Source organism: Syngnathus scovelli, chromosome 8 (genome assembly GCF_024217435.2).
Source record: "Syngnathus scovelli strain Florida chromosome 8, RoL_Ssco_1.2, whole genome shotgun sequence".
Taxonomy (NCBI): domain Eukaryota; kingdom Metazoa; phylum Chordata; class Actinopteri; order Syngnathiformes; family Syngnathidae; genus Syngnathus; species Syngnathus scovelli.
Window position 1 is genome coordinate 7,584,056 of NC_090854.1, and position 17,316 is coordinate 7,601,371.

At 45.8% G+C, this 17,316-nt stretch overlaps 4 protein-coding genes across 7 annotated transcripts; 1 reads left to right on the top strand and 3 right to left on the bottom strand.

The window, feature by feature from the left end:
- Positions 1 to 53: 53 nt before the first annotated feature.
- Positions 54 to 4,266, top strand: lcp1 (lymphocyte cytosolic protein 1 (L-plastin)). Its single transcript, XM_049729209.2, has 15 exons — positions 54 to 200; positions 855 to 930; positions 999 to 1,147; positions 1,207 to 1,330; positions 1,488 to 1,620; positions 1,805 to 2,052; positions 2,144 to 2,286; positions 2,356 to 2,451; positions 2,545 to 2,740; positions 2,803 to 2,881; positions 3,060 to 3,174; positions 3,248 to 3,381; positions 3,449 to 3,572; positions 3,705 to 3,829; positions 3,994 to 4,266. The coding sequence occupies exons 2-15, from the start codon at positions 864 to 866 to the stop codon at positions 4,124 to 4,126; spliced, it is 1,866 nt and encodes a 621-aa protein (XP_049585166.1). The 5' UTR covers positions 54 to 200; positions 855 to 863; the 3' UTR covers positions 4,127 to 4,266.
- Positions 4,267 to 4,478: 212 nt separating this feature from the next.
- cnot11 (CCR4-NOT transcription complex, subunit 11) lies at positions 4,479 to 6,994 on the bottom strand. Its single transcript, XM_049729212.2, has 7 exons — positions 6,323 to 6,994; positions 5,901 to 6,065; positions 5,611 to 5,763; positions 5,287 to 5,489; positions 5,012 to 5,214; positions 4,839 to 4,935; positions 4,479 to 4,763 (listed from the first exon to the last, which is right to left on the bottom strand). The coding sequence occupies exons 1-7, from the start codon at positions 6,624 to 6,626 to the stop codon at positions 4,563 to 4,565; spliced, it is 1,326 nt and encodes a 441-aa protein (XP_049585169.1). The 5' UTR covers positions 6,627 to 6,994; the 3' UTR covers positions 4,479 to 4,562.
- Positions 6,995 to 7,208: 214 nt separating this feature from the next.
- Positions 7,209 to 12,775, bottom strand: LOC125974225 (abl interactor 2). Of its 2 annotated transcripts, XM_049729210.1 has the most exons (12): positions 12,536 to 12,775; positions 11,668 to 11,835; positions 10,945 to 11,121; positions 10,816 to 10,833; positions 10,604 to 10,695; positions 9,679 to 9,798; positions 9,345 to 9,469; positions 9,040 to 9,267; positions 8,759 to 8,920; positions 8,576 to 8,653; positions 8,340 to 8,510; positions 7,209 to 8,191 (listed from the first exon to the last, which is right to left on the bottom strand). In XM_049729210.1, exons 1-12 carry the CDS (start codon positions 12,773 to 12,775, stop codon positions 8,016 to 8,018), a joined length of 1,755 nt encoding a protein of 584 aa, XP_049585167.1. In that variant the 3' UTR covers positions 7,209 to 8,015. The 2 variants fall into 2 exon arrangements, with proteins under 2 accessions (XP_049585167.1, XP_049585168.1); XM_049729211.1 differs by lacking the exon at positions 9,040 to 9,267 and having other exon boundaries at positions 12,536 to 12,706.
- Positions 12,776 to 13,232: 457 nt separating this feature from the next.
- tmem237a (transmembrane protein 237a) lies at positions 13,233 to 16,059 on the bottom strand. 3 transcript variants are annotated; one of them, XM_049728741.1, is made up of 11 exons: positions 15,928 to 16,059; positions 15,166 to 15,239; positions 14,951 to 15,073; positions 14,773 to 14,878; positions 14,557 to 14,711; positions 14,370 to 14,493; positions 14,115 to 14,306; positions 13,972 to 14,045; positions 13,798 to 13,885; positions 13,606 to 13,727; positions 13,233 to 13,428 (listed from the first exon to the last, which is right to left on the bottom strand). In XM_049728741.1, the coding sequence occupies exons 2-11, from the start codon at positions 15,227 to 15,229 to the stop codon at positions 13,361 to 13,363; spliced, it is 1,116 nt and encodes a 371-aa protein (XP_049584698.1). In that variant the 5' UTR covers positions 15,230 to 15,239; positions 15,928 to 16,059; the 3' UTR covers positions 13,233 to 13,360. The 3 variants fall into 3 exon arrangements, with proteins under 3 accessions (XP_049584698.1, XP_049584697.1, XP_049584700.1); XM_049728740.1 differs by having other exon boundaries at positions 14,115 to 14,493; XM_049728743.1 differs by lacking the exon at positions 13,233 to 13,428 and having other exon boundaries at positions 13,635 to 13,727; positions 13,798 to 13,854; positions 14,115 to 14,493.
- Positions 16,060 to 17,316: the final 1,257 nt, after the last annotated feature.

Consider the following 17,316-nt stretch of genomic DNA (forward strand, 5'->3'; position numbering starts at 1 on the left):
GTTTGTCTATCTGTCTGTGTGTCTGCCATTGCCTTATAAAGACAAAACGTGGGCCTTTGAGGCGCGATTTTGAGTCACTTCCTTCCTGCTGGCTGTGACTAAATGATCGTTTGCTCAGACGGGAGCGCGCTGCAGACCGCTCGCTATCGTCGCTATCTTCAGCTTGGCGCCGCCAGACTCCTCCTTGCCACCACGCTCAGGTGAGGAACATCATCAGCTTCAAACCCTAATTGGAAAGTTAGAAAATTTGTTTGGAAAAACTTTAGCTTGAATTGAGACCCTGATTTGAACCTTTAACCCTTATTTAAGAGCCTTAATCTCGCTTGAACAACAACTCTGACATGATACACAGATTTCTAACCCTAATTCTGTTCGATACCCTATCCATGACTTGAAACCTTAATTTGAGAGCCTGACTCCTTTAAAAAAATGTTACTCAGAATTGAAACCTCAGCACTTTTCAAAACCCTACCCTGACTTGAAACCTTTATTTAAAATCATGACCTAGAATTGTCTTACCTTTTTATTGGCTGACATCTTGATTCTATTCATTTGTCATCTGAACATTCCAACTTTTTATTCTACTGAAATTGACATTTGAACACCTGCTGCATTTAGGAGGAAGCAATGTCGTTATTTTGAATTGCTTGTTAAAATCAGGATGATCTTTTGGATCAAATTGTGCGTATCAGAAAGTGTCGAGTGTCAAACAGGAAGTGCGGCATGTGAAGCAGGAAGTTGGTAGAAGTGAAGAGAAGCATTTGCATCACAGTATGAAATCACGAGTGTCCTCGCTTCCTCTTCTCGGGTCGAGGACGGCGTTTTCATTTCAGCTTTTTTCATTTCTTTTCCAGCACTCCAATATGAACGCCACCACAAGTATTTGCCCAGAGGAGCTGGAGGACCTGAAAGAGGCCTTCGCTAAAATCGGTAAGAACGCCGACCCAGTTCGGTTTCTCCGTCCGGCAACTCTGACACCCTCCACCGTCTTCCGGCAGACCTTGACGGCAACGGCTTCATCAGCAAAAGAGAACTCAACGAGCTCTTCCGGGCCGCCAACCTGGCAGTGCCGGGTTTCAGGGTCCGAGAGATCGTCGAGGAGCTGACCAAGACCAGCGATCGGCTCAGCTTTGAGGAGTTCACGCAGGTCAGTCCACCGAGACGCCTTCGGTTGTCCACCACAACATTTTGTAACTTTCTCCTCAGATAGCTCACGGACTAAAAAGCACCGAAGTTGGCAAGACCTTCCGGAAAGCCATCAATAAGAAAGAGGGAATCCGAAACGTGGCCGGAACATCAGAGCAGGCCGGCACGCAGCACTCATACTCGGGTAAGAAAATTAATTTTAGTCTTTGAGTGTTAACGACTTTGAGGTCTGAAGGTCTTTGGAGGTGGAAATCTATGAAGATGAGTCTACAGACTAAAGCAGCAATATTTGGGGGGGGGGGGGGTCCAGTCCATTTTGATGGTGATATTTGTCTCCACAGAGGAGGAGAAGGTGGCCTTTGTGAACTGGATCAACACATCTCTGGAGAATGACCCGGACTGTAAACATGTTCTGCCTGCTGATCCAGACACTGACGAACTCTTTACAGCTGTGGGAGATGGAATTATTCTCTGGTACTTTTAGAAATTCAGCCATAAATTGTGGATGAACTCTAATTCAAAACATACTTCAAATTCTTGATTCGGGTTTAAGTCCTAACCATGACTTGTGATCCTGATTTGAAAGATTAAGCCTGGTTGAACTTAAAATCCTAATTCTGGCTCCGAGCCCTAACCTGGAACCCTATCTTGCTGTCAGTAAGATGATCAACCTCTCTGTGGCGGACACCATAGACGAGAGGACCATCAACAAGAAGAAGCTGACCCCATTCACCATCCAGGAGAACCTCAACCTGGCCCTCAACTCGGCCTCGGCCATCGGCTGCCACGTGGTCAACATCGGAGCTGAGGACCTGAGGGAAGGCCGGCAGCATCTGGTCCTCGGTCTGCTCTGGCAGATCATCAAGATTGGACTGTTCGCGGATATCGAGCTCAGCAGGAATGAAGGTAGCGTTAGCTTAGCGTTACGTTGTTAGCATAGCTTAGCATGATAACAAAGAACTGACTGTTGATGGTTTTATTGTTTTTGTCGCGATAGCTTTGGTTGCCCTGCTGAGAGATGGTGAGAGCCTGGAAGACATGATGAAGCTATCACCAGAGGAGCTGCTGCTGCGCTGGGCCAACTTTCACCTGGAGGTGGCCAACTCACCCAAAATCAACAACTTCAGCTCAGATATCAAGGTACAATCCGAGATGGATGATTGGATGGACGTTGCTGTCTGATTGGCTGATGATGCCATTTGTGTGTAGGACTCAAAAGCGTACTACAACCTTCTGAATCAAGTCAGGCCCAGAGGGACGGAGAAAGGAATCCCACCAATCATCATTGATATGTCAGGAATCAGAGTGAGACTTCTTCAAAGCCTAAACTTTCTTAAAACTCCAATACTGGCTAATTGGAAAACCTAATCTTGGCTTGAAACCTAATGTGTGTTCCAGGAGAAAGACGAGGTACAGCGTGCAGACTTGATGCTGGACCAAGCAGACAAGTTGGGGTGTCGTCAGTTCGTCACGGCGACCGACGTGGTCCGCGGGAACCCCAAACTCAACCTGGCCTTTGTAGCCAACCTCTTCAATAGATACCCTGGCCTCAAGAAACCCGAGAACCAGGACATAGACTGGGGATCCATCGAAGGTTAGGACCCGAAAGACCTGAAGGACATCTGCCTAGATCTTCACCTTGTTTGATGTTTTTAGGAGAAACCAGGGAAGAGAGGACTTTCAGGAACTGGATCAACTCTTTGGGTGTCCACCCTCATGTCAATCATCTCTACGCGTAAGATGACATCAAGCATCATCAAGAATCATCAATACGTGCATGAAATGAAACCTTCATTTGGGCTAAATCTTTCATTTTAAGATCTAACCAATATTTGAGACCCTAAGCCTGCCTTGAGATTAGGGACTAGGGATTTTGAGAGGATTCCAATATTTGTCTTGCTTGTATGCTGTAGTGACATGGAGGATGGCCTGATCATCTTCCAGCTGTACGAGAAGATCAATGTTCCTGTGGACTGGGAGCGAGTCAACAAGCCTCCTTACCCCAAACTGGGCAGCAACATGAAGAAGGTGACGACGATACTCGTAACTCTTCCCCTACTAAACAGTCAATGAATGAGCACTATGCTGCTGCCTCCTACAGCTGGAGAACTGCAACTACGCGGTGGAGCTGGGCAAGAACGAGGCCAAGTTCTCCCTGGTGGGGATCGCCGGCCAGGACCTGCACTCTGGCAATCGAACGCTCACGCTGGCGCTGCTCTGGCAGCTTATGAGGAGGTAACACCGGCCGCCTCCATTGCGCCCCTTGTGGGTGTGTTTTAGCAACATTTTGCAATTTTTTTAGGTATACGCTGAGCATCCTGGAGGAGCTCGGCGATGGGCAGAAAGTCACTGACGACACCATCGTGTTGTGGACCAATCAGACGCTCATACAAGCTGGGAAAACGTCATCCATCTCCAGTTTTAAGGTGGCCCAAAGAAAACTTTGTGCACAAATGTTTCACTGACAAATGATAATGCTTTAATACATTAAATACAAAATTAGGCACTCGCGTGTCGCTTCTTTCATAGTTGTAAGAGTGTGAATTGGGTTTGTGTAGGATGCCTCCATCAGCACCAGCATGCCGGTTCTGGACCTGATTGATGCCATCCAGCCTAGATCCATCCGATACGACTTCCTCAAGACCGTCAACCTGACTGAAGAGGAAAAACTCAACAACGCCAAGTAAGAAACGATTTTATCATGTAAAAGAACATTTCTTAAGGGTGTCTGCGTCAAAAGAACTCCGGGTCATGTGACTTGAACCACATTCTGGTTGCAGTCCTGAACAGCCAATCAGACCCAGTCTATTGTGACATGTGAGCACCCGTAATGATGTTTATTGACAGGTACGCCATCTCCACGGCGAGGAAGATCGGCGCTCGCGTGTACGCGCTGCCCGAGGACTTGGTGGAGGTGAAACCCAAGATGGTGATGACCGTGTTCGCCTGCCTGATGGCGCGCGCCATGAAGCAGACCTGACGCGCTCAACGGAACAGACAACGGCAGATGATGTCATAGCGCTGATGATGTCATAAGTCCAAAACCTAGTTACCAGGACAAAGGACAAGAACATCCTTTTTATTTGTTTTTTTTTATATAAATAAATGAGATCATGTCAATTGTCAATTTTTTGTACACAAACACTTTCCCATATACAGTCAGGTGCTTTTAAACACAAGCTCGAGTTTCAATCTTAAGTTCCAGGAACTTGCAGTTCTTTGGACTTTGAGTTCCTCTAACTTGGGTGCTGCAGACGTCACACCAGTTGGGATAAATGACCCTGGAACAAAATGTCAACCTTAGTGACCACCAGTCAATCAATTTATGACCATTTCAGAATTCCCCCACAAAAAGGTTTTATTTCCATAATTTTGCATTGAAAGGAGTAAAACTATTTACAGTATTTTTTTAGCCCTTATTTGGTAGTCTTGGCATCAGGAGGTCCGCCGTCGCCAGTGTCCAGACTCTTGAGGAGGCGAAAGAGTCCGGCCGCCTCGCGTATACGACTGAATTCGATGCAGAAGGCCTGGACCTCGATGAACAGGTCCTGAACGTTGATGATCTTGTTACGGATTAGAGACTGAAGGAACACGCACACCAGACGCACCAAACGGTTCTGGACAACAGCGACAGCAGCCATGTCAGTTTCGTCCCTCCAATGAAGAGCAGCCAAAAAAATGGTACGTCCTACCTGCATGTACTTGTCTTTGATCTGCTCACAGGTGGAGATGCAGTTGGAGATATAAAGATGGATAAACTCTGGAGGTAAGTCCACAGCCGTGGTCAACCTGAAGCACGCAATAACGTGATGAGTTTACAACACACACACAAGAAGTGGAGATGGTGGGTGAGTTTGGTGCTGACCTGTTCACAACCTCCATGGAATGCAGCGACATGTCCATGTTGACCAGCACAGAGAAGTACTCGGTAATCTGACTACTCTGCATCAGCTTCAGCAGCATCTCAATGGCCACCAGGGGGTTGTTCTCCACCAGGTCGGGAAGCTTGGCGGGGGTCAGCCCGATGTGGTACACCAGCTTGGGGTCCTTCTCCAGCTCCGCCAGCAACTATTGGTGATGGGATTCACTCAATCATCATTGTTGTTCGCCTTGTAGTATTTTTTATTTTTTTTTGTTTACCTGCGACTGCTGCTGCGCAGACAACGGGCTCTTGAAGGCTTTGGCCATGACCCGTTTGATTTCAAGCCCGGTGCTGTTCTTGACGCACATGGAGCGGTCCCAGTGAACGCGATGGTCCGGCTCGGTGGGGTTGAGCCACGCCAACTCATCCTCGCACACGTGCAACGGGGGAGGAGGACGAATCAGCTCAGGGCGGAAGTGACCTGAGAAAGGAAGCAAATAAAACGAACCGGCTTACTTGAAACATCGACACTGGTTTAAAACCCAAACTTGAAACGTTCACCCATGTTTGAGGCACAAAATCTAAAAATCAACTATACTGACTTTCCAACGGTGGGCGCGGCTCAGTGACCAGAGACTCGATGATCTGATTGGCCACGGAGCTGTCGAATCCCGAGTTGGACGAGTCTGGGTCGGGGTCGTTGAGGACGCTGGGGAAGCTGGCCTTGCTCTGTGTGGGCAATTCGGACTGACGCTCTGCACCAACAAAAACACACACACTGAGTTGTGCACAATTTAGAGGTCACATAGAAAGTGGATTTATCTTTTTTTGAGTCGTTTACTTTATGACACAAAAACTGGTATTTAAAAAGGGGTGTGAAGCCTTCCTATACCCGCCAGGGCGAGCTGCAGGCCACTGATGTCGATGGACTGCGGCATTCCGCTGACGTCCATGCACGATACTTGTCTCGGCGTCTTCTTGAACAAATCTCGGGGTGGCGCCAACATCAGTTGTGACAGAAAGAACTTCTCAGGCTGCGTGATGGGTGGCAGGAAGCCTGGATGCAAACAAATGCCAAGTTATCGCTTACTTATTAGAATTCACTTTCTTTTAAAAGACTTTGGTTAAAATGTACATTTGTTTTCCAATATTGAAGTCGTACACATTTTTTTAATTTAAAAACGAACACAATTGTTATTTTCTTTTTTTTTAAACTTGATTTAAAAACAACTTACAATTTTTAAATATATTCAAAAAATGTTTAACAGATAAGCATTTTATTGCAATAACAGCCGGACTTTTGGCCACACTGACCCGAGAGCAGCTTCTCGGGCTCGGGGTTGAGCAGGTGCGCGAACACGGCGGCAAAGGGGTTAGCTGCCAGCGGCTCGGTACGGTACATCTCCCAGAGCAGGTAGAGCGCGGTGAGCCGCTGCGGCGAGCTGGGCAGCAGGTCGGGCTGCTGCAGGAGCATGACGAGCACGGAGCCCGCGCGGAAGTGCTCCGCCTTGCCGAAGAAGTGGTGAAAGTGCGTGGACAGAGTCTCGAACGTGTTGGTGCAAGCCTCCTCCGAGATGATGCCCAGCAGGTTGGACAGCTCCTTCGGTGCCAGCGTCATGGTGCTCTACGTCTTAGGGGACTCGCTACAATAATTTTGAGCGAACTTTAGGCATGGTTACATCAAGTCCCGAAAATCTGAAAATCCAGCTGCAGGCGACCTAGCTGGCTAGCAATGAGTTAGCTTAGCGTGGCTAACCGACAGAAGAATCGAAGCCATGGCGTAGATAAAAGTCGTCAGTTTTACGCTCCGGAGGACTCAGAAGTCAACCAAGAGTTTTACTTGCCCATAAAATGAACTATTCCTGGCTAGGAGGCGCCTTATTTCGAATGAAAGAACGCGGAAAACCCGGCGAGGTTGTAATTTTAAATTGGAATTTGACTTGACCGTTTCCTGAGAGGTGCATCATGGAAGGCGTAGTTTAAACGCGGTGCCGAATCCGAGTTGTGATTGGTCACTTTCTTCACAGGTGCTTTGTGGGAAATGTAGTTCAAATATGACCCAAAAAAGGCTTCCCGCGGTGCAATATTGGAAATGTAGTTTATTGTGTTGCCGAAACAAGGCTTATGATAGTCGTTGATTTAAGTATCAGTTATGATTTATGACCATTTGAACCTTAAATCAAAGAAACATAAATTGAGATGAGTAGCTTGATAGCGAAGACAGACATTTGTTTGTTTATTGGGATTTGTGAAGCACATTTAAATTATATTGAACACACTTTTTTTTTAATAAAAAGACAACAAGTCCTTAGAACAAAATATCGCAATACATTTTATTTTAAACATCTTGAACAGACTCGATAGTGTAGGATTGATTTTGGTAACCAATTAACCTTATTTATACACACACAGACACACAGTACAACTCCATCATTTAAAGCAGGGGTGTCAAACTCATTTTTGGCGAGGGCCGCATCATAATCATAGTTTCCTTCGGAGGGCCATTATGACTGTCAATATATGATATACAGTATAAGGTACACAAAAAACTGATGAATAACAACAGTTTTGAAATCAGAGATGAGTAAAAACAGATTTTAAAAAGATGCATCATAATAAAACTTGATCAATATCTTTATTTTTTTAAAAGTGAAGACAATTTGAAATTTTAGTATTGACACAAGTTGATGCACAATTTGTCTTTGCGGGCCACATAAAATGATTTGGCGGGCCGTATCTGGCCCCCGGGCCTTGAGTTTGACACCTATGATTTAAAGGGACAATATAGCTTAAAAGCTGAGATTAAAGCACATACAAATATAAAATACAACTTGTGTATGGTTATAAATGTAAACATGGTACATGTGCACGCAAACACACTGTAAACATCAAGAGTGGACAAAATGTCCGCTGGGCTCCACTTCACAACATCAAAAACACAAGGCTCAGAAATGGCATCACTATGTAAGTGTAAGGGCCTCTGGGTTGAAATAAAATTTTAAAAAAGTCAGTCGGTGTAGTGCATGATGGCCTCCACGTAGTTCCCGGGGAAGAGTCCAGTGGTGGCATTCATTACGCCCTCGAACCAGCCATCTTCGTTCTTCTTCAGCACGTAGATAATGGCGCCCTCCTGAAAAGACAGCTCGTCCTCCTTGTCGGCCGTGTAGTCGTAGATGGCCACCACTGGAGGAGGAGGGAGGGAATATCATATTTTTTTTATTTCATTCAGAGATGCCGCTAAAATTTGTCTGATCCACAAAACACAATATTAGGCAAAAATAACATTCAACCCCGCGCTCATGCTAAAGATGCTAAGCTAACCCATAATAACCTTTCTCCAGGTAATTGCTGGGGACCCAGGGTGGGTCTTCTTCTGCATGCAGGTCGTTGTACTCCAACTCCGCCAAGTCCTCCTCTCCCCCTTGTGCGTCGAGGTCCTGCGGGGCCCGAGCAGGTGCCGTCTCCTCAGAGGTCGGCCGAAGGGGCGACGCCACGTCCGAGACTGGAAGCCAAACGGGTCGCTTAGCTAACGCGTTACTGGACGTTGAGAAAGTGTGGCGTACTGACTAGATTCTTGAAGGCGAGCCACGAAGCCCATGAGAGGGAGCTGAGGAGTGAACTGGAGGAGGGAGGGCGGTGGAGAGGCTGCAAAAGAATTGGTTTTATTGGTTGCTTTTCAAACTATTTTTTTGTTTGTAGTGGACTTGTGATGCGCATGCCAAGCCGTGACGTTATTGTCCCAGCACCTACCCGGGCTTTGGCTGTTGTAGTAGGGCCTGCCGTTGCTCTGCGTGCCAATTGGCTGCCCGGTGACAGAAGGCAGGCGGCGGTAGGGCAGGGAGCCGCCCACCTGCGGCGTCTGCTGGCGAGGCTGCGGGCGATTCATGCTGAAGAACTGAGGCACCACCCCACCTGGTGCACCATGCACACTTTGAATTTCAATTTTTGGAAAATGGTGATGCATCGACGTGAATTGGATGAATAACGTGGGAGACGATGCATTCCGAACCAGACAGGAAATAGGAACTCACCTTCCTTGGGTGATGAGGACTGAGGGGAGGGAGGCGGTGGAGGGAGGCTGCAGGCCGTGCCGGGGATCTCATTGGGCTTGGACAGAGGGGACGGGGGGGCGTGCGCCAATGGCGGCGGCATGGTTATGGTGGCGGAGGAAGAAGAGGAGGGCGAGAAGGAGGAAGAGGAGGTCGGGGAAGAGTTGGGGGGGCTAGAGGATGAGCTAGCGGGTCCGGCGCTCGGGGAAACTTTAGGGAGAACATCAGGAAGTATAAATATATATGTACTGAGCTTTTTGGGAGGCCGTCAATTACTTGCATGTTACCTGGGAAGATGGCGGGCGGCGACGGCGTCGCCACGGGGATGGTCACACCGGTGGTCCCACCGCCGCTGTTCTCTCTGCTGCTGCTCCGACTGCTGCTGCTGGGGTAACTCCCTCCGCTACTGCCACTTTAAAACAGACATTTTTATGGAATTAAAATTAAGAGGATTTTTTTCAAAATCATAAGATGACGGCGATGGAGAAAAATGTTAGCAACAAGCGGAAGAAACAGCAAAGAAATGTGAGAGGTGGATTGGATGATAGCTGTGGGTGGGGGCAGGGCCAAGCGCTGCGATTGGTGAAAGAAGCAGATGAGGGAATTCCCCATGTGGCTGACCTGGACGTGCGTGAGCGCTGGCAGTTGTTGTTTTGCTTTCTGCTGGTGGGGCTACAGGCGTAGTGGTTGGGGACCACCGGAGGCCGCACGGGCTCCAGGGTCCTGTAGGGGGAGCTCTTCCTGCATGTGCATATGCAGGTTAGATTGGGAGGCCAAATACATTTGGGCCCAAAATGAAAAGTTTATGGTTAGCAATCACAAGCCCTGTTTTTAATCTTGTGCTCTTAAAGTGGATTGTTTGTTGATTGGAATGTTTGACCAAACACAATAACACATAATTGACATTTTGCTCCCTTTGTGATCTTCTTGTCCCTAGGAGAGAAAACCAAAACAGAAATGTGAGTTGAAATGGAAAAAATGACATTGCGTTTCATTCGAATTAAAAAAACACATTTGGTCAAGTGTGAAGCTAAAAAACAGGGAGAAAGAGATTTGATGAGAAAAGACGACCAAGCGAGAAGATCTCCATGTGGCTGACCTATATACTGGAGGAGGGAGCGAAAGAAAAACAAGCTTTCATAAAGCATGATGTCATTCCTCCCAATGCCGTGTGAGTGTGCACGCGCTCGCCCGAGTGTGATGTCATCGCCCGTGTGCCGAGTTCAATGTGTCATCATCTGGCCTCGGGATTCTGACACACACATTTGGTTCGTTGGAAACATTAACATAAACACGAACCCTGGCTTGAAATCTTGATTTAAGACCATTTTAGAATATTTTTAAAATGTAATTATCTAATAAATAAATTAATATATAATAAATACATAATAAAATATTTTAAAAATAATAATAATTTTTGAATATTCAGAAATGCAGAAAAGTCCCCAGTTGCAACTAAAATTGTTTATGCATGTGTGTTGCATTGTCAGTCACAAAGAAGTTTGAGTCAAAATGGTAGCAGGCAATTCAAGATGGCGTCACATACCCAAAGATGCTGCATCCTGCCCTGGGGGGGCTGGGGGGCTTCTGGCTGGGCGGGCTGGAGCCAGGCTCCTTCATGTTCTCCTGCCCGTTCACCTGTTGAAACATCAGTCTTCATGATGTCACACAAAGGAAAACTGTACAATGCTTCCTGTTATTTTTTACGTCAAACCCAATCTAGAAATGCTAATTTGAAATCCTAACCCAACGACTTACCTTCAACCTCAGCAACCACTTAACACACCAACGAATGCAGAAAAAGACACAAAGTGCAAACTGTCAGCATCACGACATTGGCATAAAGGAGTCAGGCGACGGTGACAGCTATTGATCAGCCGGAATCACCTTGACGCCGTGCCCGACGTCATCCAGCGCGCCGAAGTCCAGCGGCTTGCGCATGTAGCGCAGCGGCCTCTCCGGATTGGTTGGCGCCACGATTTTGTGAGCGCGGCTCGCGTTTTTATTGGTGGTCAGCACGCCGATCTCCCGTCTCGCCACCTTCTCCTTGTGGATGCCCACCGTCTGCAAAACACCAACAAGATGGCGGCACCGTACACCTGTCAATCAAATATACAATCTTTACTGTTGACAATTTTTTTGAGCATCCGTTGCAATTTCATGTACAAATTTTCGTCGCACTATAGATTTTTGGGATGCGGGGCTGGAACGCACACAACTGTCTTTTTAAAATGTACAATGGTTCGTTTCACGTCCACCCAGCCTTCATTGTCACTTGGCTGAGAAGCAAAAAAACGATATGCCGTCGGTCTTCTTTGAGCCTTGTCAGCAACGTGGCTCTGTGTGTGTGCATGTGTGTGTGTGGAGGGTGGCAGCTGTTGTGTAGGCGAGTGTTGGCGCCGGCAGTGACGCTAGCTGGCACAAAGATGAGCTTATCTACTGTCAGCATTCATTTACACCAATGCAGAACAAGTGAAAAGAGTACATTTAGATTCTATCCATCCTTCCAATCTTTCCTTTCAGTCATCCTTCCTTGCATCCTTGACTCCTTCCTTCCTAGCTTCCAGTGTCCCAATACTACTGGCCATGTTGTGCAGTTAGCCGGCCAACCTGCGCGATGTGGTTGACGGAGCTCTCCATGCAGTGAAGCTGAGACGTCTGGATGTCGAGCATCTGCAGCATGTTGTTAGCCAGAGTGTTGATGAGGTAGGCCACGCTGGCCACAGACTGTGTGGTGTAGCTCTTGGTCTCCTCCAGGGCTCCACGTTTGTCCGACGCCTGGGGCAGGACGTTAGAAGAAGCAAACAAGAAAGATGTCAAATGTCACCATTTCATCTTTTACTCCTTTTTATAGTAGTAACATGCCAACTGTGTGACTACATTTATTTTGTGTAAGCTTGGTGTTTACAGGCAAAGGACGTGTGTCATGTGTATTTGTTAGTGTGTGTATAATGTGTGTGTAAGCAGGACGAATGCAATGTAGGTCAGCGCAAACTCATTCATGCCGGAGGTTGACAAGAAACACACTGACACACATAGACACACACACACTTCTTTCTACGAGAAGGGGGAGGCCTGTATTACTGCAATACTATAGTATTAAACAAGACTCATGTCAGGTGTCCATGACAATATGGGGAAAATTAAAATGGACACTCAAGTGAAATGTTTTAATTTTAATCTGTTTAGAAATAGTAAAGTGTTAGTTTTTGTGTTGCTGGAAAAAGTGGTCATATGATTGCAATTTATTGCTCGCAAGACAAGGCAAAAAAGTCGGCACAGCAACAACTAACTTTGTTTTAAAAAATATAAATGTGTTTCAATAATTTTAAGGCAAAATCAGTTGTATAGAATATGACTATAGTATCGATTTTCAGGCGCGATAAACGGGGGTTCACTGTAAACTCGGTCCTGGCCGAACGCCCACTTCTCCCCTAAACGCCGACGCATCAGGCTCCACTTCCCCGTAAGCGCTTACCTGGACATAGTTGGCCTCGCAGTATTCAGCCACGCTCTCTAAGTTGGGGAAACTGTCAAGAAGCGCCCTTCTCCCTGCGGGAATCTCCTCCTCGAGAAGCATTTGAAGCTCTGCCATCTTTACATGATTGCCTGACTTGCTGCCACAACACAAGCTCAGCGTGCTGATGCCTTCATGAACCCTGGGATATAGCGCCACTACTATGCGATCAGCGCTTTTGAAAACGGGGACCGACAGCATTTTACGCGAAGAAACGCTGATTTGCAAAAAACAACTGCAATCATATACCATGTTACGTTTGGAGGTTAATTAGTTAGCGGTGTTTTATTAGTTATGAAATTTTATAACGTAAATAGACTATCCGCGAATTTCTTATCATGGTCTTAAACGCACCATTTTACAACTCCCACTTGAGTTCATTCTACATTTTTTTTCATTTGTAGCATCTTTAAAAATGTGATCATTTGAATTTATAATACTAATCTGCACAAAAATTACTCACGCATTATATTTGCATTTTACAATATGTCAAAGACACATACATTAATTCTAATAATGGCAATAAATCAATCAAATACTGTGTAGTAATTTAAAACAACACGAAACTTAAATTACATGTCCTATAAACTGTAAACTTAAATAATACTTTGGATTTAGAGGTCAGCAGCGCTACCTCATGCATAAAAGTGCAAAGGCATGGCACAACAATTTGCTACTTTATTTCTTAAATTCACAAAATTACAATGGACAAAAAATGTAAAAGAATTACAGTAAAAAATAGATTTTGAATATAAATACTGGGAATTCTTGATTTCAAACAAGATCTTAGGCTGGGATGTCCACATTCTCATCGCCTCTGGGATAGCTGTCAACCTCCATGGACATCAAGAACGCTGCAAAAAAAGAAATTAATCACCTGTATAGATAAAATAATACAAATATTAAAAACCCAAATGTTGATGTTGTCATGGTTGGTATTTGTACAAGCCCTTTTTTGGTACCAATCTGTGAAACCCGTGATCAGGGCTCTTTTATTTTGAGTCAAACAACATGATAACACTTGACTGTACCTTCTGTGTAGTCAACATCCGGCCGCGTGGAGATGACGGCCCAGGCCAGGCCCACCAGTACGGCCACCACCAGGTTGACTACAATCCACGGTCGCAAGATCTGCTCCTCGGAACCACGAGGCCTGAGGGAATATCATGACCCTATCAGATAATTCGTAACTTGTGCCGCAAGGTTATTTTCAAAGTTCTCACCACAGAGTCTCGTTGGCGGTGGGATAGAGGTGAATCCGATCGCTGGTCATTTGCTGACTGAGGGAAAGGATCAACGCTATGAAGTACACTGGAAAGACAACACAAGAGGCAACTCCAAAATGATCATATAACTTGATTTATTTATGCTAACAATGATTCAAGTGTTTGACTTACAGAAGGAGGCGAGAGCAGCGGGATCTAACGTGATGAAGCCCCTCAGAGCCATGGAGGCCTTGGCCAGGTTGACTCTGCACCGGGCAGAAATCCCAAATCAAATAATTATGGACTTGCTGGCGAAGCAGAAGTGGCCAACGTACCGGTCGAAGGCAGACACGGTGCTGATGGCGAGCAGCAGGTACAACAGCGACTGCGCGTTGTAGGCCAGAGAGTGATACTGCTGTAGAAGGTTGGCCAGCGTGGACATGTGCTCACCCGCCAGGACGTACACCACGCTCACGTTCCATATGGCGTAGCCTGACAGGAAGCCGTGGCAGAACAGGCCCAGAACCCTACCATCGTACCATGTGATACATAGCAAGCAAAGATGCCGCACGCTAACGATGCCATCACACCTGAAGCTGTTGTGGACCTTGACGGCGATGTCTCTGGTGGTCCACATCATCTGTCTGGGCTCCAAGTAGTCGTCCACCTGGTCGGGATGTCGGAACTGCTCCACTCGCTCAGGCTGGAAACGCCCTATGCACGCGTATGCAGACTTTTGCATTTGGAAAATAGCCCTTGAGTAACATTCCAACTTACTGTTCCTCTCCACAAAGACTCTGCTAACGGGTTGACTGTTTCCATGGGGGGCGGAGAACAAGGAATGCTGGGGAATGGGCGAGGGGGCGTCTGCCGCAATGTCGTCATCTTCTGCTCCAAGGTCGTTGCTGTGATGCTCCGGGTATTTGGTCTTCCTGCGCAAGACATTGATACAATGACTTTCTATATGAATACATCAATAAATGAGTTTCTTACCTCTTCTTTTTAGTCCGTCTGGTCACAGCGACCGCGGCTTCCTCCTCGTCCACCTCGGCTTCGGCCGTGTTCCCATTTGGCGTGTCGACAAGCTCCACCTGCTGATCTGAAACCACACCAAAATACTTAATGGAGCTGTAACAGAGGACAAGTATCAAGTCAAATTGAAGAGGCTAACCAATAGTCGGCGTCCTCTTCTTTTTCTTTTTCTTCTGTGGTGCCGCTGCATCGAGGAAGTCCGGCGTTGCTGCTTCTCTGTTCTGATTGGTCAACTCCTCAGTCCCTACCTGCACACACACCACTAAACAAACAAGCCAATGTCATAAACGACTGATGATGTCACTAAAGTGAATATTTTTATACTCTTGTAATACACATAAGACAGTGAGTCACCTTCACCATCGCCATTGTTGACTTCCTTCTTAGACTTCCTCTTCCTGCCCTTGACTGTTGGCATGACGACCAGTCTGCCAATTAGTGATTGAGGTCAGTCAATTAGCGCTAAACGTTAGCAGTGATTGGATTAGCCAACTAGAGCAGATGCTACGGGGTCATGTTTAATTAAAAAACTTTTCGAGTGGTAAAAGTCATCACTTTGCAATGCTAACATGCTAACAACGACAACATGTCCTGGGATGAAGGTGTTAGCATTTAGCTCAGATAGCATCCTGAGCAACTCCTTTGTTAACTATTAACCGTGCTGTTATCTATTATTACGGATACTACAATGGTAATTGTACTCTGCAACTTCCATTGGTACTAATTTGATTCACACACAACTGGTTACTACTACTACTGCTGGTGGTATAACTACTAGTATGCTAAGTATGTATTACGTCTGGTGGAAATAGTATGCTACGTATACTGTTGGTGGTAATTACGACTATGCCACGCATGTTACTATTTGTATGCTTCATGCATTGCTACTAGTACTGGCACTAGTAGTTGTATGATACATATATGACTCCTGGTAGTGCTACACATATAACTAGTATACTATGTATTGCACCACAGACACAACAGTTATTACTATCAAGTGTTCCCACTGGCACTAGTGCTATGGTACGTGTATTACTACAAGCAATGTTACTATGCTGCTCATATTACTACTGTTTTGTTATGAACGCTACACATGCTAAAGCTACTGCCACTCACCTGTCCACGCTTTTTTCCTCTCAGCTCGTCTTCACGATGGCGACATAGACACTGATGTGAGTGACAGGTGGACATGTGCTGAGCTACTGGGAGAGCTTTGTGATGATGTAATTAGCAAAGCATTAGCAGAGCAGCCATTGACGCAAATCTAACCAGCAGGAGGCCTCACAAATGATTTGTACTTGGGTCAAACTGTCGCCATCAAAAGACCTTCAAAAGATGATTGATTCAAGAAGAAAATAACACAAAATAAGTTTGGAAGAGCGCAAAAATGTTGATGAACTGTGCCATACTTTTCCTCCACAACACTACATCAAGTCATGAAAATGATATATATGACTAGGAAAGTGTCTTTCCTCATGGTAATCCAGTATTTTGTAACTGAAACACTATAACACTGAAACACAAAAGGTACAGTGGTAAATCCCGTTAGCTTGCGCTGATTAGCTCCATGTGGCGGATTAGCAGAGAGGGAGAGCGAGGTGTTGTTAAATATTAGGGATGTAGGTCATCAGTTGCTAGAGAGCTAAATAGGTGTGAGTGTAGATAGGTTGATAGCTAGATATTCTAGGTAGGTGGGTGGGGTAAATAGGTAGGTTGTAACAAGTTGAATGATGAGTGCCAGTAGGTAGCTAGCGATTTAGCTATTTGGGTTGATGGGTAGTAAAATGGGCAGTCATGTACTGTAATTTCCGGACTATAAGCCGCACCGAACTATAAGCCGCACCAGCTAAAATTCGGGGATATTTTTGTTTTTTTTCTTACATAAGCCGCACCGGACTATAAGCCGCATGTGCACACGAGTTTTTTACAAAGAAAGACAGTACACAGAAAGCCTTTTTAAAGTTTTACTAACATACTTTAACATGTCTTTCTAAACATTGCCTGTGACGCAGCAGTAGTACCGCAGCAACACGGAAGTGTGCACGTGAATTATTAACAAAGAAAGACTGGACACAGAAAGCTTTTTTAAAGTTTTAATAACATACCTTAACATTTCTTTCCAAACACTGCCTGTGACGCGGCAGTAATACCGCAGCAACACGGAAGTAACACAGCACTAATAGGGTTTGATTAAATAAAACATACCGGTAAAAGTCACTGAGACGCGGCGGTAACACAGCAGCAACACAGTAGCACAGCAGTAACAGGGCTGATTAAAAAAACATACTAGTAAAAGTAAAATAAAGAGCTTCATCGTCTTCATCTTCCTCCTGTGCACTGAAACCATCGAAGTCTTCCTCCTCAGTGTCCGATTGGAATAGCGTTAGATATCCTTCGCCTCACACTTTCTCAGTCTCTCTTTCGTCATCGCTTTTATGCATTTCTTTGAGTGTGATGAGGGTCTGTTCATGCTAATCTTATTCATGCATGAAGCGCTAAATTACA

Excerpts from the sequence above, each read along its gene's own strand:
- lcp1 (XM_049729209.2), top strand. The coding sequence starts at position 864 with ATGAACGCCACCACAAGTATTTGCCCAGAGGAGCTGGAGGACCTGAAA. Across the intron at positions 1,621-1,804 it reads GGAGATGGAATTATTCTCTG|TAAGATGATCAACCTCTCTG; the intron begins GTACTTTTAGAA and ends TCTTGCTGTCAG. Across the intron at positions 2,287-2,355 it reads ACTTCAGCTCAGATATCAAG|GACTCAAAAGCGTACTACAA; the intron begins GTACAATCCGAG and ends ATTTGTGTGTAG.
- cnot11 (XM_049729212.2), bottom strand. The coding sequence starts at position 6,626 with ATGACGCTGGCACCGAAGGAGCTGTCCAACCTGCTGGGCATCATCTCG. Across the intron at positions 4,936-5,011 it reads TCCATGGAGGTTGTGAACAG|GTTGACCACGGCTGTGGACT; the intron begins GTCAGCACCAAA and ends TGCGTGCTTCAG. Across the intron at positions 4,764-4,838 it reads TCAAAGACAAGTACATGCAG|AACCGTTTGGTGCGTCTGGT; the intron begins GTAGGACGTACC and ends GCTGTTGTCCAG.
- LOC125974225 (XM_049729210.1), bottom strand. The coding sequence starts at position 12,775 with ATGCTGTCGGTCCCCGTTTTCAAAAGCGCTGATCGCATAGTAGTGGCG. Across the intron at positions 9,470-9,678 it reads CAGCGCTCACGCACGTCCAG|TGGCAGTAGCGGAGGGAGTT; the intron begins GTCAGCCACATG and ends TCTGTTTTAAAG. Across the intron at positions 8,654-8,758 it reads CTACAACAGCCAAAGCCCGG|CCTCTCCACCGCCCTCCCTC; the intron begins GTAGGTGCTGGG and ends ATTCTTTTGCAG.
- tmem237a (XM_049728740.1), bottom strand. The coding sequence starts at position 15,229 with ATGCCAACAGTCAAGGGCAGGAAGAGGAAGTCTAAGAAGGAAGTCAAC. Across the intron at positions 15,074-15,165 it reads CAACAATGGCGATGGTGAAG|TGGTGTGTGTGCAGGTAGGG; the intron begins GTGACTCACTGT and ends TTGTTTGTTTAG. Across the intron at positions 13,429-13,605 it reads GGATGTTGACTACACAGAAG|CGTTCTTGATGTCCATGGAG; the intron begins GTACAGTCAAGT and ends CTTTTTTTGCAG.